The sequence below is a fragment of the Carassius carassius genome, chromosome 40 (genome assembly GCF_963082965.1).
Source record: "Carassius carassius chromosome 40, fCarCar2.1, whole genome shotgun sequence".
Taxonomy (NCBI): domain Eukaryota; kingdom Metazoa; phylum Chordata; class Actinopteri; order Cypriniformes; family Cyprinidae; genus Carassius; species Carassius carassius.
Genome location: NC_081794.1, coordinates 4415068 through 4442675, shown reverse-complemented (window position 1 = coordinate 4442675; position 27608 = coordinate 4415068). Strand labels below are relative to the sequence as shown.

Here is a 27608-nt window from a genome sequence, read left to right as displayed (position 1 = left end):
TTGGCAAACCCGTGTCTTCCGTCAACAGACCCGTTCTGTCAGTCTCTTCTGGCAGCTGTTCCATCCCTACTTTAAGGTAGGACCTGCCTCAGAGACCCTTTCCATATGTAGTACTGCCCCCTGGGTCAGTCCATATCAGTATCTCCACATGATACCTCCTTACGGGTAGGATCTGGTCTCCGTAGCGGCCTGTTCCTAGGCTCACTTCCCCATTGTCTTGCCAAGCTGAAAGAACAAATAGGGAATATTTGAAGCAACCTTTCACCGAAGGTTGAAATCCCTTCCATTAACTTTTTAACTTTGTCTGGGCGGAAAAGCAGCGTGGCCTTCTCCAGCAGCGATGCACTCACCCTTTGGCCCCTTCGGTACCAAGGTCAGTGAATTTGTGCTGGGGCATTGGGAAGGTTATGACCTTAAGCGTAGCTTTTGTGGCACGCCACGTCTTGCCGACAATTGCAGCGCCACAGGGTTGTGACGGTGTTCAGGTTGTGGCGTTTTCCATAGGACCCCATATGTCGTTCGACATAACTCATAGTGACCGACAGATAGGGAACTGATGGAGGGAACGGAAACGTTATGTCCCCATGCAACAACCTTGAACCGGTCGCTGTTGCTGTGACAGGTTCTCGGCTCCTCAGCGTAAAACCTAATGAGTGGATGCACCTGTCGCCCTATTTATACCCGTTAGCACGGGGAGTGGCTCAGGTATGTTAAATCCACTAGCCAATTTTCATTGGCGTTTTCTCTAAAACTCAGAGATGATTGGCCTCCCAAGTGAGAATCCATATGTCGTTTGACATAACGTCTCCGTTCCCTTCATCAGGGAATGAGGGTTATGTACGTAACCGAGACGTTCTGTGGACCGGGACAATGTTCATAGCTTGTCCTGTGCTTTTACACTACGAGTCAAAAGTTTGTTATAATTAAGATCTTTTATTAGATCTTGAAAGATCTTATAACCACCGATTCTGCATTTATTTGAATGAAACATACTATAAAAGTTATCGTGAAATATTATAATAATATAAATAATATATTTTCAAATGTAATTTATTTCTGTGAATTCTCACATAATCCTTCAGAAATGATTTTAATATTTGATTATTATAAATGTTGAAAACAGTTTTACTCCTTGATAAATTTGTGAAAACTGTGATACACTCCCATTCAAAAGTTTGGGGTAAGCAGGATTTTATTATTATTATTAGTATTATTATTATTATTATTATTATTATTATTATTTGGGAACTTTCTATTCATAGAAACATAAAAAAAAATGTTTCATGCATGGTTTCCACTAAATATTTAATCACCCAAAACTGTCTTCAACATTGCTAATAGTAATTAAAAATACAAAAAATTGCTAATAATTTAGAAGCAAATCCACATATTACAATGATTTCTGAAGGATGATGTGACTCTGAAGACTGGAGCAATGATGCTGAAAGTTCAGCTTTGATCACAGGAATAAATACAATTTTATAATATATTCAAATAGAAGGCATTTATTCTAAATTATAATAATATTTCACGATACTGCTGTTTTTCTTGTTGTAACGATATAAGACTTCCTAGTCATCGGGAAGAAGGAGGCGGGAACCGGCGGACAATCAAAATGAAACTTTAATTACAAAACAAACACAAAACAGCGCACCAGCCCCTCACGGACGACTGGTGCGCACAAAATAAAACCAAAACACAACTAAAATCCCAGGCCTGGTCCTCTCTCGTCCTTCACTGTCGTCGCTCCAGTTTTATATCCTTCCATCTCCTCCTTGGGCCTCGAGACCGGCGGGTCGAACAGGTGTAGCTCATCTCCAATCACTCCACCGGTCTCGCTGCCATGTCCCTCGGCCCCGCCCCACTCGTCACACTTGTATTCTTGATCAAATGAACGCAGCCTTGAGGATCAGAGACTTCTTTCAAAAACATTAAAAATCGTAATAATTACAAACTTTTGACCTTTTTTTATGTATAGTCTGTTTTTTAAAGACTCAAATAATCATAAAAAAAATGATGGATATAATCAGAATACCTCATGTTTATCTCTTCTTTCATGTTGGCAGGCATGTGGTCATCGCTATGTAAAGAAACTGCTGGGTGCTGAGGAGCAGCAGCGTATGGTGGGCAAATGTTACGTGCGGGGCAACGACCTGACCTACGACCAGTCTGATTACTGGCAGTCGGACACTTACGAGCTCTGCGACTTCAACTATGACCAGAACCTGGAGGGCATGTGTAACATGGGCATCTCAGGGGGCATGACGGAAAATGACGTGTACTTTGGGACGCCCGGCAGCTTTGTGTGGCAGGGTGAGTATGAGAAAACCAACCAAATCTGGTGTGTCACTTCTGGGCCAGATCATCCTTCAGGGGCATATAGTTAATAACAGGGGTTCTTCTGTTCATATAGGAACTGTCCATATGAAAGAGAGAGACTCCAACTCAGATTTTCCTGGAGATAGAAATGAAATAACCTTCGGAAAGCTAGGAGAGGACAGACTCAACATCTATATAGGTATGTACTTTATTTTGGTTTTTATGAGGGGCTGTAAAGCCGTAATTCATTCTGGCGCTCTCACACTCTTGCATTCTCCTTTCACATGCATATATATTTCTGCTTTCACACACTTACATTCATTACTTTACTTTTCAATACATGCATGTTTTCTGACTTTCATGCACATATATTTGCACTACCACACACATATATATATATATATTCTTTATTCTTACCTAAATTAATATATTGTCACTTTCACATATATATACTTCACACTCATGTGCATGCATGTCTCAACTTGATTTTTTATTTGATTTTTTATAACCATTACATCCTCTTCTTAAGGAAGGAAGAGGAAGTAATGGATATTGGGGAACTTAGTAAGCAGGAACTTAATCTCAAACCAAGAAATCCATGTACAAGACTTGCTCAGCTCATCCTAACACAACTCTACAATAATGCTATTCAAAGTCATACTGTATAATATAATATAATAGTTTTAATTTATAATTTGTAATAAATGTAAATGTAATTGTAAATAAATGTTAGTGTTTTTAGTTCAATTATTGTTAATATTTGCAGTATTTATTATTTATTTTAATAATTTGATTAATCATTGTTACATATTAAGTACATTTTTATTTACTTTTATAAATATGCTTTTATAAGTTTTGTATGTAGGCTATGCTTTTTTAAATATGTTTTTAAATAAATGTTGTTTACTATTGTCAATCTATTTGATTTATTTATTTATTTATTTGCTAGATAAATACTGTCAGCATAAAAGAAAAGAAAAGAATGAAAGAAAATAAATAAAAGAAAATAATAAAAGAAAAGAAAAAAGTCAAAGCCGTTAACATCGTTGCACTTCAGTTGTCCCGAGTTCGAATCCCACCTTGTGGTCCTTTCCCAATCCTGTTCCCCTCTCTCTCTCCCACTTGCTTTTTGTCCTATCAGAAAATTTCAAATAAATAATACAATAAATGTTGAATAGCTAACATTTCCTGTTCATTTCTACTGTGATTAAACTTTCTTATATCTCGACAAGCTACAGTCTCAAAGTAGCTTCACTGCTGGTCACACTCTGACGATAAAGTATCTTCTTCTCTTTCTTCAGGTTACTCTGTTCTGGAGGACATAAAGTTACTGGATCGCTCTGACTACACTGTGGTGACGGGGGCTCCCAGAGACAATTTCAAAGGTTCAGTGATCCTTGCAAAAAAACAAGATTTGGTTCTCAACCCAGTGACGACAATCCCAGGGGAACAAATAGGGTCGTACTTCGGCAGCTGCTTGGCGGTGACGGACCTCAACAATGACGAGTAAGTCACTGTGTAACTCAATCAATATCCCTGCTGTAACTGGATAATCTGTTAAACGTGTTCTTAGTATTTGATATTCATAAAATATATTCAAAGGAACACAAAATATACGAAAAATCTATGTCTGTACAATAGAAGTCGATGGGGTCCAATGCATCGCTGCATAAAAAACATAATATAACTTATACAACTTGCCAGTATCACTGATTTCATAGCCAATAATCCATTATCATCACAGAGACTGATCTGTACCACACTTCACTGAGTTTGAAAGTAAATTCAAAGCAAGTAGACCAAAGCATGTCTAACTTTCCCCATGAGCCTTTGCAAAGATCCTGTTGAGCTTCATACTTAAGCTAGTCAACAGATACACGGCTGAATGCTTCTGTATGGCAGATTTCTCCTTTATCAAAGCTATGAAAGACTGCAATGAAAATAAAGAGTGGTAATGTAGACATAACATGTCATTTGTGTGGTTGCGTGTTGTAGCTGGAACGACCTGATCGTTGGAGCTCCGTTCTACTTCGACCGCTACAAGGAGGAGGGAGGAGCCGTTTACATCTTCATGAACGAGAACGGATTCTTCCAGGAAAAAGCCAGCTTGGTTCTAAAGGGTCAAAAAGGCTCCGGGTTTGGATTTGCTGTTGCTGCGGTGGGAGACGTCAATCAGGATGGATTTCAAGGTATCGCCGGAAATACTAGAATAAATCATTATAAATGATACTCTAATACTATGTTATCAAAAAATACTATAATAAATCATATGTAAATATATTAATACACACACACATACTGTATGTGCACTACTTTTCAAACGTTTAGAGATTTTTAAAAAGTTTTTTTTTTTTTTTTACATGACATAAAACAAAATATTTCCTAAGCAGCACATAAGAATGATTTCTGAAGGATCATGTGACACTGGAGACTGGAGTAATGATGCTGTAAATTCAGCTTTGCATTACTGGAATAAATGACGTTTTAAAATATATTCAAGCAGAAAATAGTTATTTTAAATTGTTATAATATTTCACAATATTACTGTTTTTACTGTATTTTCGATCCACTTAATGCAGCCTTGATGAACAGAAGCATCTTTCTGTGGTAGTGTATATGCAGAAATGTGGAATTCCGTGTCATAATGCTGCCATCTGGAGGCCATGATGTTGTTCTGGGCTCTTTTCTTGATTTCTTTGCTCAGATTTCGCTGTTGGTGCTCCGTTCCATGACTCTGGGAAAGTCTATTTATGGATGGGAAGTAAAAGTGGAATAAGTAAAGAACCCAGCCAGGTAAAGTAAAGAATTTTTAGAATGATTTATTTAAGATTGTTGGGTAATGTTGCTACAATTGCTTTCCGTTCCATGTCACTGATAATGAAACAGCAGTCATAGATCAAACACATCTGACATATCTGGAATTGTATTGGATTCCATGAGAACAAGAAGAGAGTGATTTCCTGTAATATGACTTTCTCTCAGGTGATCGAGGGGAAATCATTAGGTCCCAGTGGCTTCCAGACGTTCGGCTACTCTCTCAGTGGAGGAATGGATATGGATGGAAATGATTATCCGGACATTTTGGTGGGCTCCATGGATGACCGCATCGCTCTCCTGAGGTTCAGTCTTTCAGCAGTGCTTGCCATTTATAGATGAACATATTATTCAGAGGGATTTTCAGTTATTCTTTCCCAAACAAAAAACCCACATGAATACACAAATACAGATAATATATATATATATATATATATATTAGTGTATATATATATTTATATTAGTGGTGGGCCGTTAACGGCACGTTAACGAGCTGGGTCTATACTAAGCAAGCTATGATGACTTTCACCTTGATATTTTATATAACCGACTGGCTGAGGCCAGCCTAAAAAGATGCTCAGGACAGTTGATGGGCCACTGCTGCGCATCGTCACGAAAAGCTTATCTTTTTCACGTGATTTTAAGCCTTACTGCTTGTCGATTTAAACATTAAAGCATCCAAACACAAGACGCGGAGAAGCTGAACAGAGCTGGTTACTAGCGCTGTGTTCGGTGCACACGAGATAGAGAGAGAGACGCGTATCACGGACAGCGACACTGGACAGAGCTCTCTTCTGCGAAGTTCTCCTCGAAGTCCCTCCTGCACCTTGAATGAACAAATACTAATCACAGTTTGAACAAACAAAAAGATGTGAAAGAGCCCAATTCAGTAGTCGCGGTGTTCTGTCAGGGCTCACGCAAAGAAAGGCGTCTCAAAACACTTGAACGTCGAATTTGCTTATTTTTGCTCTTGTGCCTGACAAATACATACAAAATATGTCAAAATATCCACCTTGGAAATTATGCTCGAAAAAACTGTCAGTTATTTCTTAAGTGAAAGTAAACAGTTGAGGAAAAAAATGGGATGTGTATTATATTGGATGCGTTCATCGTCTCTTAAAGTGACCGCGCCTAATTTAGCTACTGGCTGCTGTAATGTTAATCCAAGAAAATGAAAGAAAATCACTCACTGCTCTTGACTGAATTACTTTGTAGTTTTAACAGTCAAACCAAAAATTATTCAGACACCAGATATAATTGTTGTTATATATAGCAAAACTGTAATGTGAGAAATGTTGAAGGTATCTGAATAAATGTAGATTTGATTGTATATATTTCATTTTTACATTGAAGACTATCCAGTGCTATTTTACATTTAATTATTTGGTTTCTGTACCTTGACACCTACAAACTTGACAAAAAACGTAAACATTGTGTAAATAGCACAAATAAATAAAAATAAACCAACATTCAAATTAAACAATTTCAAACAGGTCCCACTGGTACAACCTTCACCGGGTCCCCGCTGACCCCAGCTACGGCCCTGCTCACGCCTGTTTCACACATACTCCGTCTGCAGTGCTTATGCATATTTTTTTACGCACCCAATGTGAACTGCAAACGCGTCCTGTGTGAAAGCACATCGAGTCTGTGCTGCACCACATACGTAACGCACACGGACTGCATACGCACTGCAGACGGAGTATGTGTGAAACAGGTGTAAGGTTGTTTGCACCTTGTGCAATGTGGAATCAGTTTACCGCTTTTTCAAGCACTTTGTGATGCATTTTGGAAACAGGAGATGAACCCCTTTTCTAATGCACCACCCAGCTTGATAAACCCCTTCTCAAAGATTTATTGTTTGTCAATTTTATTTGGGTAACACACATATTCTGAATGCCTTCGGCAGAATTTGAATGAGCCATTTTAATCTAGATTAATCTAGATTAATTTCAAAATCACAGTGAGATTAATCTAGATTAAAAAAATTAATCTATGCCCATCACTAAGATAGATATATATATATATATATATACACACACACACACACACATACACTTGACTGAATGTTTGTTTCTCATGGTATTAAAAACCTTTTCAGTAGCTGGAATTATAAATTGTGCCTATGTGCACATTTTTTGTGCTCAAGAATTTCTCTACAAATCGATGATGATTATTAATAATAAATTATTTTAATTAAAGATTTTATTTATTAACTTTAATTTATAATTCCATATAAGTTAAAAATAAACATTACATTACTATTACTATTATAATAGTTATTTATTTATTGCATTTATTTGATATAATTTATTAATGTAATAATAATAAATGTATATAACGTATCATTATTTATTCATTTAAAAATAAATGTAGAATAATAATTATTATTATTATTATTACAGGTGTTCATATTATTCACAATAAATTGTGCATATGTTAGGATTATTATTGTTTTGTTTTTGTTGTTCGTCTATTTATTAATATTGTATATTTATGTATAATTTATTTATATTTGCAAATAAATAATATATTAAATAAAATAAATAATAAATATAATAATCAATAATAGAATATATTGTATTATTATTAGTAGTATTATTGGTGTTGTTCTGTTTTTGTTATAGTTTATTTATACATTGTATATTTTTATATAATTTACATATTTTATATAATTTTTGTATATATATATATATATATATATATATTTGCAAACACATAAATAATAAATATAATAATTAATTAATGTGCATATTGCATTTTATATGGTTTATATTTGTTTACATGTAAACTAATATATTTTTCACCTAATCAGTTCTGCATGCTAACTTCAAAATGTGACATTTGATGTGTTTTCAGGACTCGTCCGGTCATCCACCTCTCCAAAAACTTCACAGTAGAGCCAAAGATTGTGATTCCAAGCCAGTGTGTTGATTCCTGGTGGTAAGGGGCAGAGCACACCTATTTCTATTCTAACATATGTTTCAAGACACATGCATTTGATTTTCCAGTATGAATTAGTTATAAACTTATTATACTTTTCCTATACATAATTTTTTATGTATTATTTTTCTAGCATAAAGGTGACGGTGTGTTTCAGTTACACTCTCAGCAGTGGAAACAGAGCCTTCCAGAAGGCCATCAGTAAGTGTACGCCTGCTTCAGGAGTTTTTGCTCTGTGTTTTATTCAATTAAGTGTGTGTTTGTTTCTCTCTGCTTCAGCTGTGAAGTACACAGTAGACGCTGACCAGAATCGCCGTGGCCCTCGAGTCCGTTTTCTTAATAACAAGCAAAGCACATTTACAAGCCTGCTGTCTTTCTCCGCTCCCGCGTGTCAAGAGCTGGAACTTACTGTTAATGTGAGAAACCAGCTGATCACACCACAACACACACACACACACACACACAGGTTTCCTTGTTTTATGGGTTCGATCCATAGACGCAGAGGTGTAAAGAGAACCTGAAAACCATACTTGAGTAAAGTACAGATACCTTAAAGTGAAAATTACAAGTCATTAATTTAAAAACAACATTAGTAAAAGTCTTCAAGTTGCTGATTTTAACAGTACCTAAGTATTTTACTTATAATATATAGGCTCAAACGAAAAAAAGAAAAAACCATAACATTCAAGAACTCACAAGGAACTAAACTAGCACTAGGGCTTTATATTCTCAGGGGATAACAAGAATAAGACACATGTGGGAAGAGTAATCAAGGGAACCAATGAACAAACAGACTACAGATTGACTACAAACACCACGGGAGACAGGAAGTGACATAAAAGTCCAAGACAAGGCACAGATCACATGTGACAAAAACAAGAAAGTGTTGATTTGTGAAGAGAGCAATCATGTTCATTTTCTAAAGTAAAACTAAACACCTCAAAAAAAAAAAAAAGTTAATTAAAATGAAATGTCCTCATCTATATCTATATATATATATATATATATATATATATATATATATATATATATATATATATATATAACATATATCACAACAACTTGGTAATAAGCTCGCATTCATGTAAAGTAGACTTCTTGACAAGTTTGGGCGAGTATGAGCAAAACACAGAAGATCTAGTTCCTTCAGTGGCCTGTAGTTGGCGATATCACTACTTTTTTGCAGCAGAAATAAACTTCTACATGCAAAATGTAATGTGGAATTGCAACACTCATTACAAATGCAGTGAAGTAGAGAGTAAAAGTTGCTAATATCTTTGATACTCAGAATTTGAGGGTGCAAAAAATCAAAATACTGAGAAAATCACATTTGAAGTTGTCGAAATGAATTTTTAACAATTCGTTTTTTATATATTTACGGTAGGAAATAAACAAAATATCTTAATGGAACATGATCTTTACTTAGTATCCCAATGATTTTTGGCATAAAAGAAAAATTGATAATTTTGACCCAATTCTGTGTTTTTTTGGCTATTGCTACAAATATACCCCAGCGACTTACAGTGAGACTGCTATTGTGCTCAAGGGTGACATATATGTATATATAATGCATGTGCTTAATGCATATAGAATTTGCATAGGATAAGATACAGCTAGTATGTCATTCTGATTCAGTAAAGAAGCAACAGGATTAAAAGAAGCAGTTTTTTTCTCTCCTCTGCAGACACCTGTGAGGGACAAACTTCAGCCCATAGCGTTCACTCTGAACGTGTCTCTAAACGAGCAGAAGGCAGCAGCACAGCAAACACTCCAGAGTCTGGATGATTTCCCTGTGCTGAGCGGCCAGCAGGTCCTGACCGACAAAACCGAGGTACAAACCAGTTCACATTTTCACCCCAGCTGAACAGAAGCGTCTCCTCACAGCTCTGGTGTGTTTGTCCTCAGATTAACTTTCATAAGGAGTGTGGAGATGACAACAGATGCAGCAGTAACCTGCAGCTCAAGGCCACGTTTGCTGATGAGAATCACAATCCCTTCCCCAGGTGAGTATGAAAACCAGTGAATATGGACAAAAGAAAATGTGTACACAAACAGATGAAAATTTATTCATATTTAAGTTCAGAGGTCTTTAGAGGAAATTCAGTTATCATCATTTAATTTTAGAAGCTTATTCATAAATCTAATGATTAATGTAATGTGTGCCATGTAGAACAACGATCAGAGTGGAATATTATTGTTAATAGTATGGTGTTTACTCTATAGTGGCCACTTAATAACTATTTGGTTAAAAGTCTAAAACATGAAAAAGATATTATAGAGGTCATAAGAATATATAAAATGATTACAACTTTGTTACAAATTACAAATATTGTATTGTTATTATGTATTACTTTACACTTATTTTACACAATTTTTAAGAAATAGATTACTAGCAGCTTACCTAATATTATATTATATTATATTATATTATATTATATTATATTATATTATATTATATTATATTATATTATATTATATTATATTATATTATATTATATTATATTATATTATATTTAGCGTAGTCAAGCGATCAATCACTTTCAAAATAAAAGTTTTTGTTTACTTAATATATGTGTGTATACTGTGTATATTTATTATGTATATATAAATACACACACATGCAAGTATATATTTCAGAAATTTTTTTTGTTTATATATTAAATATATTTATATAATATAACTTATATGAATAGAAATATATACATGTTAATAAATGTACATATTTTCAAAATATATACTATATGTGTGTATATTTATATATTCACAATTAATATAAAAAGTACAAACACATATTGTTTAAACAAACTTTTATTTTAGATGTGATTAATAATTTTACTGCCCTAAATATAATATAATATAATGTATAATGGAATTATAATTATTATAATTATTATAATTATAATTATTATATTATAATTAATTATTATTATAATTAAATATATAATGGAATTATATAGAAATCGCGATTAATCTTTTGACAGCACTAGTTATTATATTATATTATATTATATTATATTATATTATATTATATTATATTATATTATATTATATTATATTATATTATATTATATTATATTATATTATATTATATTATATTATATTATATTATATTCAAAATAAAGTATCAGAAACTTTAATTAGAAAAAAAAGTAGTTTTAAACTGAGTTGTAATTATTTTGTGATATTAAGTGTTAAAAAAACAGACTACAGAAACACAAACATCATGCACCTGGAATAAAAATAAAATGTATTTAAAATCTTTCTCAAAAACGAATGTTTAAATGCACATGGGAATTATGGGATGTGCTGGTTTGTTCACAGTCAGACTATGGAGTTCAACAGTAACATTAAGAAGCTGGTGATGATGGTGGAAGTTACTAACACGGTGGATGGAGGCAGGCAGGCCGAGGACGCCCATCAGGCCATGCTGAACATCAGCATTCCCCCCTCACTACAATACTCAGGAGTGCGCCCTCAGGTGAGACCACAAGGAGGCACTGTCTCACTCTTCAACTCACCTCCGCAGAAATGAAAAATCACAAAAGCTGCGTCCCAAATGACACACTTTACACTATACACTCATACACTATGTACGCAACCATGTAGTTTATGAATTATATAAGGTTGCTTTGTCATTCATATTCAGAGTCTGGAAGCCCCTCCCCTTTCGTTACGTTATTAAAGCTGTTACAGTTGAGTGCATGAAGTGTCCAACATTCCACACTTCGTTTTTTTCGGTTATTTAAGTGCATCATCCGGGTGTTTAAAGGGCACTTTTTCTTTTTGAATTTTCTGTGTGAACACACTACTCTCACTATTTATACTACAAAAATGTCATAGAATAGTGCATAAGTGTGCGATTTGGGACGCGCCTAATGATCTTCTCTTTAATATCACAAATAAACGATTGTGCTTGGTTGAGCTATTAAAGAGCAACATTTAAGATAAATTCTCCTGTATTTCCTGTACCACTTTTTTTCTTTGATATGGGGTTCGTTTTGTACTAAATTATGCTATATACTTTTAAATGCATTAGTTTCATAAGTAAAATAGTTTATTTGTAGGTATTTTATATTCTATTCTATTCTGTTTATATTTATAAACAATTATATTTATGGTGTAATGTACAGGTTAGTCAGTTCTTATTGCAAAATGTATTGGTAACTTAACAAATATTATATTATATTATATTATATTATATTATATTATATTATATTATATTATATTATATTATATTATATTATATTAAAGGTGTAATGAACAGATAGCCATTCATTATCGCAAAATAAATACAACTTAACTAAGAAATGAAAGCAGTTTGTGGAATGAAAACAAAATGAAATATGAAGGTTGTTTATAGTCAATAATATATTCTTTTATATAATGTTATATTTATGTTGTAAAATAAAACCTTGGCAGCTTACCAAAAACTGAATTAGAGACTCTTCCTAATAACTCTTTAATTAGATCGTGTTCTTAATGCTGTTTTGAACTTTCTTGGTTTGTCTTTATTACAGCCTGGTTTCGATACGATTGTGTGCAGCGCGAACGAGACTGTGATTTGCGATCTGGGAAACCCATTTAAAAGCAATCAGAAGGTAGCAGTCTGTTTTCTTAATGAAAACGTGCCCAATGTGTGACCTTTCTGAGGAATGTTTGTTAATTAAAACAAGCATCTATAATGGCTCATTTTCCACAGGCCATCGAATAACAAAAGCTAATCAGACTGTACAGCTAATATCTTTTGCTAATTTGCTCTCACCCTTGATATCCGTCTCCACAGGCCTCATTCATAATCATCTTTGAGACTTCTGGTATAACGCTTTACACCGAGCTGATTGAATCTCAGCTTCAGCTCTCCACGTAAGTCTGGACTAACTAAAAGGCTTTTTTGATTATGAAGTTTCCCCTCATTGCACAGTGTTGAACTAATGTGCTTCCTGAAGTCATTTCTGCAGGCCTTTTTTATTGATTGTGACTGACTGAATGGTGTTTGTGTTTGTCTTCAGTATCAGTGAACAGAAGGATCTGTATCCTGTTCCTGTCACCCTCAGCGTGAAGAACACGGTCCTTACCACCTTTTCCTTGTACGTACTTTGATACATTTTTCAAATTACCAAAACATTTGGAAATTTACCAGAAAAAATGATTCATCTGTGCATGCTAGTCAGAAAATGTTCAAAAATGACCATTAAGAGTTAATAGTTTATCAAATGCAAATTTGAAGCAGAAACAGTCCTGATGTTAGAACTCTTCATTCTCTTTTTGTGTCGTGTGCAGAGACAAACAGGTGATTGACACGTCGTTCAGTGGCAGTGTGACTGGTGAATCTGCCATGAACAGCACCAGTGATGTGGGGAGTCTGCTGGAGCTTGTGTTTCGTGTGAGTGTGGCTTTGTCTTTCTTCAGACAGACACCAAAAGATTTTGTTGGGGGTATCTGGCTCAAATCAGTTTAGCTGGTTGTAGTTTGAACAGCCAAATATTTGTACAAATCTGATCCAAACCACTTTTGTTTTCTCTTATGCACACCGAGTCTGCATTTGTTTCATCTAAAATACAGTAAATTATTTTATTTTACAAGTTAAATGTTTTCTGTTGTTATGTATATATAGAAGAGAGTGTGTGTGTGTGTGTGTGTGTGTGTGTGTGTGTGTGTGTGTGTGTGTGTGTGTGTGTGTGTGTGTGTGTGTGAAATGTAATTGATTTCTGTGATAAAATGTCAAAGCTGTCGCTACTCCAGTCTTTGTGTCAGTGATTATCAATGTTTCAAACAGTGCTGCTTAATATTTTGATGGAAACTGAAACACTTTCTCAGGATTTTTTTATTTTGTGAATGATGAATGAAAAGCACTAATATAAAAATATTTAAAAAAAAAAAAGATAAATGTCTTTACTGTCGCTTTTGAATGGTTTAATCCAGCCTTGCTGAATAAACGTATTCATTTCTTTTTAAAAAAAGTTGCATTTTTCTTTTATAATTCTACTGCCTCTGATTTTGGCCGGTACTTAAAAAGTTAATGATGATAAAAAAAAAAGCTCAAGGGTTAAATCATTGCTGCATTAAAAGTTAAGAAATTAGGCAAAATATTTGATTATTATAAAATAATGTACTATTTTATTCTACTATAATACTAGTAAATTCAATATTTAACATTTAATCTTTTATTCACATTTACTTATGACAAATCTGTATGACTATGTTTTTTTTTTTTGTTTTTTTGAGCAACATAAAAGAAGATATTTTGAAACATTTCCATACTGTAAATTGTTTTTTATTCAGACACTGGAAGTCAGTGGTCACCGAAACGGTTAATTAACCACATTCTTCAAAATATCTTTTTTGTGTCCCACAGACAAAAGTTACACAGGTTTGGAATGACATGAGGGTGAATAAAGGATGTCAGAATCTTCAGTTTTGGGTGGACTATTGCTTTAAGCTCCTTTTAAACAGTTCAAAGTGTTAATGCCAGGAACAATAACTATAAACACAACTATAAAGATAACGATATTAGCGTCCACACCAGCGAACGATATCGTCTGTTTATTCTAAGCGCACACGTGTCTGCCTCTTTAAATTCTCAAGCTCATTACAGCAGGATGGATTCCGATTGGCTGTAAAAGATTTTAGCATTCATCAGCTGGATCTTACATATTGTGCCTTTAAAAAAATTAAAATAAAGTTCTTGGTTTCCACTTTCCAGGTGCACGTGCTGGGAGCACCTCTGGGAGATTTGGGAACTCTGATGATTGACTTTGAATGGCCATTTGAGGTAACCAATGGGAAATGGCTGCTGTATCTCACAGAGATCGTGATCAAAGGAGCGTCAGAGTCGCGTTGTGTCCCACCGGGGAAGGTTGTCAACCCTCTCAACCTCACAGTGAGTCTGAGGAATCACAGCGGCCCACCGTAACTCATTTCCAATTTCATTCACTCTATTCAATTGTCGTCCTACATCATCTCTTGCAGCTGTCAGATCGAGCGACCAAACGGTCCAAAAGAGATTTGGAGTCAGGATATCCCCATGCAGAAGCTTCTGTCACCGTCCTGGCACCTCGTAAAGTGTCCCATTTGCTGGTGAGGGAGGCATCTGCTCTGATTTTCATGCTGTCCCACCAGTTTTTTTTAAAAAGTCAAATGTCAAAAAGCGTGGCTTTTGTTCCTGTTCAGGAGTGTTCAAAGCTGACGGCTCGGTGCATGACCTTCTCCTGCCCGCTACAAAACATGTCGAATCAGGCGGAGATCAGAGTCAGGTCACGCGTGTGGAACGGCACCTTGCTGGAGGTTTGCATTAGTAGCTGTTTGGGAAGTACTCACTAAATGGTGCTCACTGAATGACTCAATTGATCTCTTCTTCTTTTCTGCCAGGATTACGCCAATGCCCTGCGAGTGGAAGTGAAGGGCCAGGCCACGCTGAGACTGCTGACAGATAAACCGGCAATCAGAATGGAAAACCAGACCAGAGAAGTCAGAGCTGTTCACATTACAGTTCACCTAATAATGCTTTATCTACTTCATGGTTCATAATCTCCACAGACTCAAACTCCAAAAATGCTGTGTAATGAAATAATAATGAAAGTAGTCTTTGTACTGTACATGGGGAAGTCGTGGCCTAGTGGTTAGAGAGTTTGACTCCTAACCCTAGAGTTGTGGGTTTGAATCTTGGGCCGGCAATACCACGACTTAGGTGCCCCCAACTGTTCCCTGGGCGCTGCAGCATAAATGGCTGCCCACTGCTCTGGGTGTGTGTTCACAGTGTGTGTGTTCACTGCTGTGTGTGTGCACTTTGGATGGGTTAAATGCAGTGCACGAATTCTGAGTATGGGTCACCATACTTGGCTGAATGTCACATAACTTTCACCCACTTTCACACTCACTTTCAAAAGCAACTTTGAAAGCAGTACTGTAAGTCTTCTGAAATATCTTGGAATTTAGTGCACAAAATGTTTAAAAGACTATTAATATGCAGAAATCTCTTCGTTTTGACTGTACTGACACTATTGAAAAAGAACAAAACCCGAGCTGGATAATGATATTATTGTCTTCTATTGAGCTGCTTCACAGCTGAATTTGAAGTTGTTTCATAATTGATGAACTTTGCAATATTGTCCCAGTTATCGAATCATCTCTGTTCAGGAGAGTTCTAGCTGAAAGTGAGCTGAACATTAACACTGTTGTCCCGTGTAGAGCTGCTGTAAATCAAATTGGTTTCATAACTGGTAAACTCTGCAACATCAACACTGTTACTGAACTGAATCAATATTGAACCAAATTAAGCAGAACAATGACGCTGTTGTCTTCTGCAGAGCTGCTGTGAAACAAATATATTTTTGATTATTGATGAATTTTGCATTTAACATCAACAATGTTACTGAACTGAATCAACACTGGATAATGACCGCTGTCTTCGATAGAGCTGTTTTACAGTTTAATATTAATGGTTATTTTCCTGTTTATAACTGGGAGCTGTGTAAGTGTATAAAAATCACTTTTTTTCTGAAACCATTTTGATAACTGTAAAATACAGTGCAAAACATAAGTCATTGCGTACTAATTTTGACACGGAGTCAATGATATGAGATTTGATATAAGAGAAATGAAAAGAAGATTTTTAGTATACAATGACATAAACTGGTCTGTTCCTCACACAAAATGATTAAACGACTTCAGAATACTTGTAATATCATGCACAAGTCATATGGACTACTTTTTATGGCTGAATGCACTATAAACACTTATAGTCTCTATGAACACTTATTTGATGATATTGACTATGAATCAATATTTGTTCTGTGTTCCACGGGTTTAAATGACATTATGGTGAACAAATCATAGCAGAATGTTAAAGTTTGGATAAACAAATCCTTTGAAATTTTCTCAGTGTAACTGCTAATGGCATTGCTGAAAGCTCATCTAATTGAATTGTCTGTAGTTTTCAGTAAACATTGATCCGGTGCTGGGAGAGGAGACGCCATATGAAGTTCCTCTCTGGATCATCATTGTTGCAGCGGTCGCAGGGATCCTGTTATTAGGCATCATCAGTCTCATTCTGTGGAAGGTATTTGTGCTTTTATATTTGGTCAACATTCCATCAAGATAAAAAAAAAATCTACATTTTCACATATAGATCAGGACATGTCCCAATTATTTATTATATTAAAATTGATCATCAAATCCAACGGTCACATATGTATACATCAGACATTTTATGTTCAACATTTTACAATATTGGTTTTATTTAGTTTTTAAGTCAAGTGTTCCATAAGGTTAGGTTAAGCTTTGTTTTTGTGTTTTCACTGATGCCAGATTTTTTTTTGTTATAAAAACATCTATGCTGTGGTTTGCATCCATTAGTTTCCTTACAAAAGAGAAAAATAATGAAAGGAAATGTAAAAATGAAGTTATTTCAGTTTATTGCAAAGCTGTATTTCCAGCCTTATTACTCCAGTCATCAGTGTCAAATGATCATTCAGAAATAATTCTAATATGCTGATTTGTTGCTCCAAAAAAATACAATTTTCAAAAGAACAGCTTTTTTTTTTAATGAAAATCTTTGGTCACTTTTGATTTGAAGGTGTCCTTGCTGGAAAAAAAACAAAATTCTAACCCCAAACTTTTGAAAAGTACCATTACATAAAACTACCCATATCGTGAAAGTGGACTTTAGGCCCTTTTTCTAAAACATTTATTTATAAACTACAACTTAACCAGGGATGGTTAATAAAAGCAAATGAAAGGACAGATTTAAACCACATGCTAGCAGTCCATGAAATCCAGTGTGACCCAGTGCACCCTTGATGTGAAATGTCACTGCCTCTTGTTATTTATATCAGTAATAAATGTCCCGCCTTGGGCTCCGCCCCTCCTCCACAGTGTGGTTTCTTCCGACGGGCCAGCAGGAGGGAGATGTATGAGGCCAAATCCCAGAAAGCAGAAATAAAGATCCAGCCCTCTGAGACAGAGAGGCTGACGGAGGAATTCTGAGCCTGCGGGGGCCCGCTCGGGCCTCTTGGCAGCACTGTTAGGGCCCTTCGGTAAAGCAGACCCTGGTTACCATACGCTTTTTCTGACTTTTCACTTTGCAAATCTTTTTTCTGGCTTACCTCCGTAATTCCATCTCTGCCAGTGTCAAATAACAATCTGTTCATTTCTCATTCTTGCTTAATATTCCCAGAGAAGTAGAGCTCAAATGGGAATCTCAATGCACTTTCTTCACTAATTAAATAGTTTATATTTTTTTACACTAATTTCAATTAATCCTAACTGAAGCATGAAGATTTTAGTTTTTAGTTGTTGTTTTTTTACCCCCAAAAATATTGCCAGATATTTACTCACCCTCAGGGATTCCAAGATGTAGATGATTTGGAGAAATGTAGCATTCCATCACTTGCTCATCAATGGATCCTCTGCAGTGAATGGGTGCCGTCAGAATGAGAGGCCAAACAGCTGATAAAAACATCACAATAATCCATGACCATCAATTAACATTTAGTGATGTGAATATCTGCGTATTTGTAATAAACAAATCCATCATTAATTTTTACTTCTATCCATAATATTGCTTTATCCAGTGAAAAAGCCATTTCTCTGAATCAGGAGAGAAATATGCACAGATCAAGCGATGTTTAAAAGCCTGGGCCCGGTTCCCCGATAACGTTCACTCTTAGCGCGCTAAGAAGACATCGAAAGATATATCTTACCAAAGTTGTTGACGTTTCTAAGTGTGTTCCCCGAAGTGTCCCTTAGGAAGCTTCTTAGCTCGCTGCCTCTTACGTCCGACGTTACAAGAGCGCTGTCCAAAGTCAGGGTGCTGAATTAGTTGGCATCGATTGCTCATGAATCGATTTTCCACTTTACGCGAAGGTGCAATACAGCGTTAAGAAAGACAACACGTTCTATGCAAATGAAACATTCCTCAAATTATTACAGTAACATTTATTTTAACATAGTTTAAGTTATCAGTAAAATATAGACTATAAATTAAATTATCAAAGAGTTAGTAATGTTCACACGATATGTTGTGACGGTAAGACAAACCGGGTATCCCTCGCTAATCATCCATTCCGTTGTGCCAATTGTGCCGCTTCTTGACATGGGTTTAACGACTTATAAAAATTATATAATACACTTTTATATTAATGGCAAGGTACTTTACAATTAGAATTGATTGGCAAGCAGCTGCAGTTACTTCTGTTTAATGCGGTATTGATTGCAATTGGTTTATGTTTTTAATAAAAAGCAACCTATCTACAATGAACAGAGAGAGAGAGAGAGAGAGAGAGAGAGTTAGATACAAAATATGCTGGGGAAGCAACGTAAAAAAGGGCACCAAGCCTCTCGTCAGAGGAACTTGAAGTGTTGCTGGACCTTGCCACCAGGTCAGATATCACACCCCTATGGTCCACTATAACCTGCACATTTATGGCCACGTCTTCCTTTCGCGATAAGTAGCCTATGCCTGATCATTCACTGATGGATTTGTTGAGCCACAAAATTGTCAACATACCATAGTTTGACTTTTACTTCGCTGCGCTGATTTCTAAAGACTGCTGTACAGTAGCGTCATGAGCTCAAATAACGCTAAGAGAGAGCTACGAATGGTCCAGACCAACCTTCCGAAAGTGTGACTTACAGAAGATATACTTAGCGTACGAACGTGTCAGGAACCGTGCCATAAGGTTAAGAGAGAGGTTAAGGAATAGGTTAAGAACTACTTAGCGATAAGAACGTTTTGGGGAACCGGGCCCAGATCAAATATGTCAGTGGATTTTCATGTGAGAGGACAACAGGGGATGGACTTTTTCGCTGGAGGAAGCATTATTATAGACTATAAACAACAGTTTAATGTTAAAACATGATTTATTTCATTCTGACTGCACCCATTCCCTGTAATATCTTCGGATCTCTTCTTATTAAGAAACAAACTCATCTACATCTCGGATGGCCTGAGGCTGAGTACATTTTGAGTAATTTTTCATTTCTGAAAATTTCCATAAATTAACATTCTGTGATCATTTACTCTCTTGCCATATTATTTATTTTCTTCTGCCAAACACAAAATGAGATTTTGCACAATTTCCCTGCTTTTGTTTTTTAAGAAAAGTGGATTTAGATTGATACTGCAAAGCTCCATAAATGACAAAAAGCATCATAAAAGAATCATAAAATTGGCTAGTAAACCGCTTTTCTCATTCGCCACGTGACCAATCACAAGCCAGCGCCATGAGAAAATCTAGCTGTAAAATTGATCAAATGGCTTCAGAAGAAACAATACAAGGTTGTCTTGAGGGTGAATAAATGCTAACATTTAAAATCCTATTACTTTTTTTACTTTTACATTTTCATTACGAAGCCGTCACTCTTACCTGAAACGTCTCTTTGATTCTCTGTCCGTCTCAAACAGTGTGGTTTCTTCAAAAGGACTGTTTACTACAGGATAATGCCAAAGTACCATGGAGTGAAAGTACGCAAAGAGGAACGCTATAACTTGGCCTTTCAGCCTGAGCAAGAACTGAGCAAGAAACTCTGGGTCACCAACTGGACAGAAATGCATGAATATTACTACTGACCTCTTCACCTCTCTCCGTCCAGAGCCAGGGGAGCGTGATGATTGGAGGATGTCTTTTATTAACCCCTTCTCAACTCAACAGACACCAGACACTGCAGTCAATCACGCAGTTGGGAACGTTTCCAAATGTTTGTTGGTCTGTGTGCAATATCATGATTTGTAGACCAGTAAACCGCTTTCAACGAAGCCAGAGGATTTTCTGGGACATCCTTGACTTAGTAGTGAGCAGCTGATTTATTGTCCTAGTTTTAAATCTTTAAATATTGCTTTGTGTGTTTCATTGCATTTTAAATTTCATTGCATTGTAATATTTTTCTAATGTCACTATAATAGATTGAGATAAGGAGATCTTTTCCATCATGCTATAACTGATTTGAAATCAAACAGCACTGAGTAAATAGACTTGATTTTCAAGTTGCTTTGTCTTTGGACGCTTATTTTGTAATACTGCATAAGAACTGCTCCATTTTGTTTTCCAGCTACCTCCTCCCATGGAGAAAGGTGTTTAAGTGTGTCAAATGTTTGCCCAAACCATCATGTTACTGTCAGCATTAGTTGATTGAATCTCTCTCCCTCTCTTTTTCTATATATATAAACATTTTGAATAAAAGCTTAATTTAGGACAGTTTTGTTTTACATTGTGAAGCAATTTTACAACAAATTCTTATTACTGCAATGCAAAAAAGAACATTCAAACTTCACTCATTATTTGATGACTCAGTGTTGATTTTTTATATGATTTTGTGGTGTTTTATGATGTAAGTCACTCTGTTCTTGTCCATTTCTGATTTTCACTATAATACGTCTTTATTTTTGTTTAACTGTCTACTCAAATAGTATTTTATTGACCCTTTTTTGCAGAACAGCAGTTACTAGAAACTGTCTTGGTGCGATTCATTAAACAAGTAAATAATGTTGATTTTATGCTTGAACAAATGCTATAATTTCTATAAAAAAAAAGATGTACATGTACTGACATGCCACACAGTTCGTTGCAATTTTCAATTCCATTCAACTCAGATCAGTACACTTTCAGTGATGGGAAAACTAAAAATTCACATGGTATAATGTTCACTTTGTGAATTGCTTGATGAAGTTTTATATTTTAGTGAAATTTAATATAATCAAATGGTGGATTAGAGTAGTTGTCAGAAAGATGCCCACATTGGTTGACTCGTTTAGTTATTAGAGGGGTGTTGGATACTGAACCACTAGAGTTCATTACGTTCTGAGCAAATGCTGGTGTATACTGTACCTCAGACCTATAGAGCTGAGAAAATATATGTCCACACAGAAAAAAAAACACTTGATGGTCTGTAAGATTTTTTTTTATAGATATTGTACTGATATTAAAAAGTGTTTTTTGTTTTAACTGAAGGCTCATTTTTATAAAATGTTCATGCACTCAGACAATACACAAAGCCAGAACGACTGTATAAATCTTTATATTCTGAAGGTTTACAAGTAAAATCAATCAGAATACAGACTATACAAATAACTGAAAACAGCAGTCAAACATTACAAATAAATTACAAGTCATCTTTCATTGCATAGTCAAACAAATCTGACCAAAAATAATAAATATACATTACATTCAAAAAGAGGTGGATTTTGTCAAAAAGTAAAGACTGCATGGTAACAATAGAATGTGTTCCTTTTGAAGGATTTTACTTAAGCTCCATCTGAGATATTGATTTGCCTTGTAAGCGTTTAGTCTTCCTGTATCTGTAGACTAAATAGATGATGCCAAGCAGGAAGACGATGCTCAGAACCAGGAGAATCCACTGTCCCGCCACAGCGCCTGCCTCATCCACACTCAAACCCAGGAAATTGACTGCTTTCGGCTTCTCTTCCATCACTGAAGTGACTGAAACCAACAGGTGAGATGTGTGTGAGCATCCGACTAGTGCTATGGTCTGGTTATTTGTTATTGATGATAGTTTTACTGTTGTGCACGTTAGCACATAAATAATATATACCATAATTAACCTTGTCATTTCCATCATGAGAACAGAACAGAATGGAATGATACTCAAATTCTTGGTGTGATCAGTACTGGGGACAGATTATTTTACAAATACTTCAAATTGTGAAGATACAGTAAGTTGGTTGAAAACTATATCAAGTTATGAATCTTTTGTTGTATATTTATTGTATTTTATATTATTATACTTATATAAGTCTTGTGTGATGGTAATGACAGCAAAAATGGGACAAAGATTCTGTTGTTATAAAGGATAAAATTGTGCATATACATTGCCAAGTTTAAGTGAAAATGTAATCCTTATGAAATTTTTAAAAACACGTTTTGACAAATGTATTTTATGAATTTTATAAATGTATATTTTATTATAAAAAATTATTAGTGTGATGATAGTAATGACAGCAGTACTGAGGGCAGGGTTATAAATAATACAATTTAACAGAAACATATACAATGTTTATATTTTAATTGAAAATTTGTTCTCTGTATTCTCTGTATTCTTATATTTTTTTCATATTCCTGAAAAAAATAATATATATATATATATATACAGTACAGACCAAAAGTTTGGACACACCTTCTCATTCAAAGAGTTTTCTTTCTTTTCATGACTATGAAAATTGTAGAGTCACACTGAAGGCATCAAGGGCTATTTGAGCAAGAAGGAGAGTGATGGGGTGCTGCGCCAGATGACCTGGCCTCCACAGTCACCGGACCTGAACCCAATCGAGATGGTTTAGGGGTGAGCTGGACTGCAGACAGAAGGCAAAAGGGCCAACAAGTGCTAAGCATCTCTCGGGGAACTCCTTCAAGACTGTTGGAAGACCATTTCAGGTGACTACCTCTTGAAGCTCATCAAGAGAATGCCAAGAGTGTGCAAAGCAGTAATCAAAGCAAAAGGTGGCTACTTTGAAGAACCTAGAATATGACATATTTTCAGTTGTTTCACACTTTTTTGTTATGTATAGAATTCCATATATAATTCCACATGTGTTAATTCATAGTTTTGATGCCTTCAGTGTAAATCTACAATTTTCATAGTCATGAAAATAAAGAAAACTCTTTGAATGAGAAGCTGTGTCCAAACTTTTGGTCTGTACTGTATATATATATATATATATATATATATATATATATATATATATATATATATATATATATATATATATAGAATTTTTATTTTATTTATTTTTTCATTTGAATAATCACCCAAATCCAGTGGTTTACAACTGAGTTGGAGCTTCTTGGAAAGTCATAGGGATTGGCTTACTAACATTCAAATTTTACTCTGCTCCAATTAATTTGACTGAAATCCATCCAAGTTTCCCAGCTGAAGCACATTTATTTTTCAATAAAACACAGGAAATTGAGTGGTAAACCAACATTTGAGTGCCGATTCATGAACTCCAAGCTTACTTTTGTAAGGTGTCCAATCGTACTCTGGCCATCCCAGGACGTCACCGTTCTTTTTGTTCTCCTCTTCAAGCCACTCGATGAGCGGCTGGAAATACTCCATCAGAGGCTGGACTGACATTTTGGGCTGGCCAGTAATCAAAGTCATGGCTTCGGGCCAGGGTTTACTGAAGCCCATCTTCATCACATCACTAAGGAGGAGGGAGTACAGCTCTTTTACTCGGGAGCAAAATTATGAGAATCTATAAAATCTTACTACTTAATTGCTCCTGGTGCTTATAAAAACTGTAAACTCAGTTCTCAGTGATTTACTGACCCCAGGAGTTTCCCTGCTTCTATGGACTTGTAGATGTCACAGTTGTGGAGCGGAGCTGGCTGACCGGCAGCTTCACACAGGGCTTTGTGGAGCTGGAACTGGATTACAAAACTCACAAAGTACCTTTTGGAGCCAAACCAAATAAACGGTCAATCCAAAGGCTTATTTGATTACATAGATGCAAGAACTTTCCACATTAGTGATATATTTCATTGTCTACCTGACGTAGGGCACATTAGCTGGGATGTGAAACTTTGCACCAGGGTCGAAGTCTTCCTCAGTGCGCGGTACAGGTGGACACAATCCCTGGTACTTCATTCTGTTAGTATAATATACACAAATTCAGCTCTGGTACAACTTTTCATACTGCACAACTTTGATGTTAATATAACCGATTAGCCAGCTAGGGGTGTAACAATACCTCAATATAGACCAATGCATCAGTTAGATGACAAACAATATGATGTATCGATGCAACACTTAAAAAAAACATCATACATACAGTATTTTTTAAGAGGCACATTTATTTTAAGACTCGAGTTTGATACATCTGCATTGCCTCTGAGCTGTCATTACATATTTGAGAAGTTTTAAAACTTTCTTTTTAAAATTGCATCCTCTATTTATTTTCTATATATGTATTTTTTGAAAACGTGGATGAAAATTAATCTAGACTAATATCCTTTTTTATGAACTGTATTATTATTTTTGTTATTATTATTCGGAAAGGTACAATTTACTGTACAGTATTAATATATGGTATAATTTCTTCAAGCTAATCTGAAATTTTATTTTCAAGGGTTGTCGTGAAGACCGTTGACAATATGATTTGCAGGCAATTAACCTTTTTGTTTCTAAGTGGTTGAAACTCCACACGCTGGTGACACCTGTTGGTCAAAACTGTTTAACAAAGACAGCTTTAACGACCCCCAAAACCAAATGTATTATTGAAATTATAATATCTTAAATGCATATAAACAAATCATTAACTACCATTAAATGAAATATGAAGAATGCGAACCAATACAATTCTGAAACTTTTGAAACCGTTATGACGTAACAGAGCATCGTTTACGAAAATCACGCAACATTGGCATTTTACTGGTTCGAAAACAAATAACTAGGTGAAGTGACTCTCAGAGAAGGTCTGGAGATGAAGATGTTCATTTTGTGATCTGGTGAATAACACCTCATACTTCTCCCACTAAGCCTTAGAAAAGGCACAAATAAGTGAAGTGAAGTGACATTCAGCCAAGTATGGTGACCCATACTCAGAATTTGTGCTCTGCATTTAACCCATCCGAAATGCACACACACAGAGCAGTGAACACACACACACACACACTGTGAGCACACACCCGGAGCAGTGGGCAGCCATTTTTATGCTGCGGCGCCCGGGGAGCAGTTGGGGGTTCGATGCCTTGCTCAAGGGCACCTAAGTCGTGGTATTGAAGGTGGAGAGAGAACTGCACATGCACTCCCCCCACCCACAATTCCTGTCGGCCCGGGACTCGAACTCACAACCTTTCGATTGGGAGTCCGACTCTCTAACCATTAGGCCACGACTTCCCCGTAGAACCCAATTCATAGAACCCAATTAACGTTAGTTAACTTATGGATGTATAGAAAAACAGTCACCTCATGTTCCACCACTCTTTATTGTACTCTGAGCTAGAGATCCTTCCATCAAACACCTTCCACCTCCACTGGTCCATTAGGTAACCAAAAGGCAGGAAGGCAATCTTATCCAAGGCAATGCTCATCAGGAAGTTGATGGTGCTTTCTACAGACCAGTAAGACACTTAGGGTTTGAACTAGCATTTCATGTGTTTTGATGCAAGCTTTATTTTGTAGATGTATGAGCTGTACCTTTATTGTCCTCCACCTTGTCCAGCAGGCCAATGCTCTGGAGATGTTTAGGTGTGGAAACAGACAGGGCCAGAACGTCACCAATGGCCTCGTGGAATCCAGGGTTGGCGCCGTCGCGGAAAGAGATGGGTTGATCCTTATACTGCAGGAAGTACTGAACGTGGCCCATCTCATGGTGCACAGTGATGAGGTCGTCCATGGTCACCACTGTGCACTGCTTGATCCTTGGGATAATAAGAGAATGGGAAAAGTTAACAATGAGGTTCACAAAATAACGCATGAAAAGGAAAGAAATTGTTGTTTCAGAAGTCTTTACAGCTTTAGCATCCTCCCTTTATCAAATGAACAACAGTAGTGGTTGAAATAAGGGTTTGTTTGGCCAGGGAGACATTTTAGACAGTTCATGAGAAATAGGCTCAATCCAAAACTAGTGAGCTGCCTTGTTGTGCACTGCCTTTAGGAAACATAGTGACTGAATTAAGACACAACCAAACACTCTACTGTCCAGAAAAGCTTTATATGTTAAAAATATATTTTCATTTTTCAAATTGCAATCGCATGTTATTTACAATTACATGAAAATGTATTAGATATTCATTTTATATAAAGAAAAGATTTATATAAATGTAACTTCATTATTAACCCACTTAAGTACATCTTTATATGTAATTTCAAAATTACTCCCTTTGTCCCATTGAAATATGGTTAAAATAAACTTAAACTAATAATGTCACTTCTAGTGAAATTTGTATGACATTTAATTTGTAATTACTCATTTGTAAATAAGCTGCAGTTTACTAACTTTAAATATCAAATAACACGCTAAAGTGAAATGTATTATCATGTACTTTACATTTATGTTAATCCAAATAAGTGTACTTTAAAGCACAAAAAAGTTAATATCTGCAAGTACAGTTTTAAAAACACATACTTTTATTATTTGAAGTACACTACAAATGCACATTCATATCCATGTTTATATCCATTATAATTATATTACACAATTCTCTTACATTGGATAGATTTTTGGACAAACTATTTTTTACTACAAACGGTTTCGCATCTTTCATTATTAAACTAATATATATCAAACCTCTTCTGCCCTAGTATGGACCACCTTACTGTGATATGAGGCTTGTACCTGAAGTCTTTGCGGTTGTAGAAGTCCCAAGCAGAAGCATGGCAGACCACTTCACGTCCGTCTGTTGGCTTTTCAAGCATGGACTTGCTCCAGAACTCAGGAGGCATGGGCAGAAGACCTATAGAAGTGAAGAACCGGTCTGATTCCTCAAACATCCGCTTGGGGTCCCAACCCTGAAGAACCAAAGAGCACCTCACAATCAGAGGACACCATACAGAAATTTTCAGGTATGAGTGCCATT

General features: G+C 35.7%; 2 protein-coding genes across 2 annotated transcripts in view; one reads left to right on the top strand and one right to left on the bottom strand.

Moving 5' to 3' along the window:
• Positions 1–21332, top strand: part of LOC132121997 (integrin alpha-3-like) — a 42488-nt gene extending 21156 nt beyond the window's left edge. The window contains exons 4-25 of the mRNA XM_059531787.1: positions 2067–2313; positions 2414–2518; positions 3621–3825; positions 4315–4508; positions 5024–5112; positions 5302–5438; positions 7993–8076; positions 8210–8277; positions 8356–8492; positions 9761–9907; positions 9982–10079; positions 11398–11554; positions 12594–12674; positions 12860–12939; positions 13086–13163; positions 13357–13459; positions 14780–14956; positions 15046–15360; positions 15445–15543; positions 17009–17134; positions 17950–18110; positions 20480–21332. Coding sequence (XP_059387770.1) covers positions 2067–2313; positions 2414–2518; positions 3621–3825; positions 4315–4508; positions 5024–5112; positions 5302–5438; positions 7993–8076; positions 8210–8277; positions 8356–8492; positions 9761–9907; positions 9982–10079; positions 11398–11554; positions 12594–12674; positions 12860–12939; positions 13086–13163; positions 13357–13459; positions 14780–14956; positions 15046–15360; positions 15445–15543; positions 17009–17134; positions 17950–18060 — 2838 coding nt within the window. The 3' untranslated portion in view covers positions 18061–18110; positions 20480–21332. The remainder of the gene's footprint in view (positions 1–2066; positions 2314–2413; positions 2519–3620; positions 3826–4314; positions 4509–5023; positions 5113–5301; positions 5439–7992; positions 8077–8209; positions 8278–8355; positions 8493–9760; positions 9908–9981; positions 10080–11397; positions 11555–12593; positions 12675–12859; positions 12940–13085; positions 13164–13356; positions 13460–14779; positions 14957–15045; positions 15361–15444; positions 15544–17008; positions 17135–17949; positions 18111–20479) is intronic.
• A 743-nt stretch (positions 21333–22075) lies between these two features.
• Positions 22076–27608, bottom strand: part of ace (angiotensin I converting enzyme (peptidyl-dipeptidase A) 1) — a 30546-nt gene continuing 25013 nt past the window's right edge. The window contains exons 19-25 of the mRNA XM_059531786.1: positions 27368–27540; positions 26227–26450; positions 25996–26140; positions 24578–24676; positions 24358–24480; positions 24045–24232; positions 22076–22511 (exon numbers count right to left, since the gene is read on the bottom strand). Coding sequence (XP_059387769.1) covers positions 22312–22511; positions 24045–24232; positions 24358–24480; positions 24578–24676; positions 25996–26140; positions 26227–26450; positions 27368–27540 — 1152 coding nt within the window. The 3' untranslated portion in view covers positions 22076–22311. The remainder of the gene's footprint in view (positions 22512–24044; positions 24233–24357; positions 24481–24577; positions 24677–25995; positions 26141–26226; positions 26451–27367; positions 27541–27608) is intronic.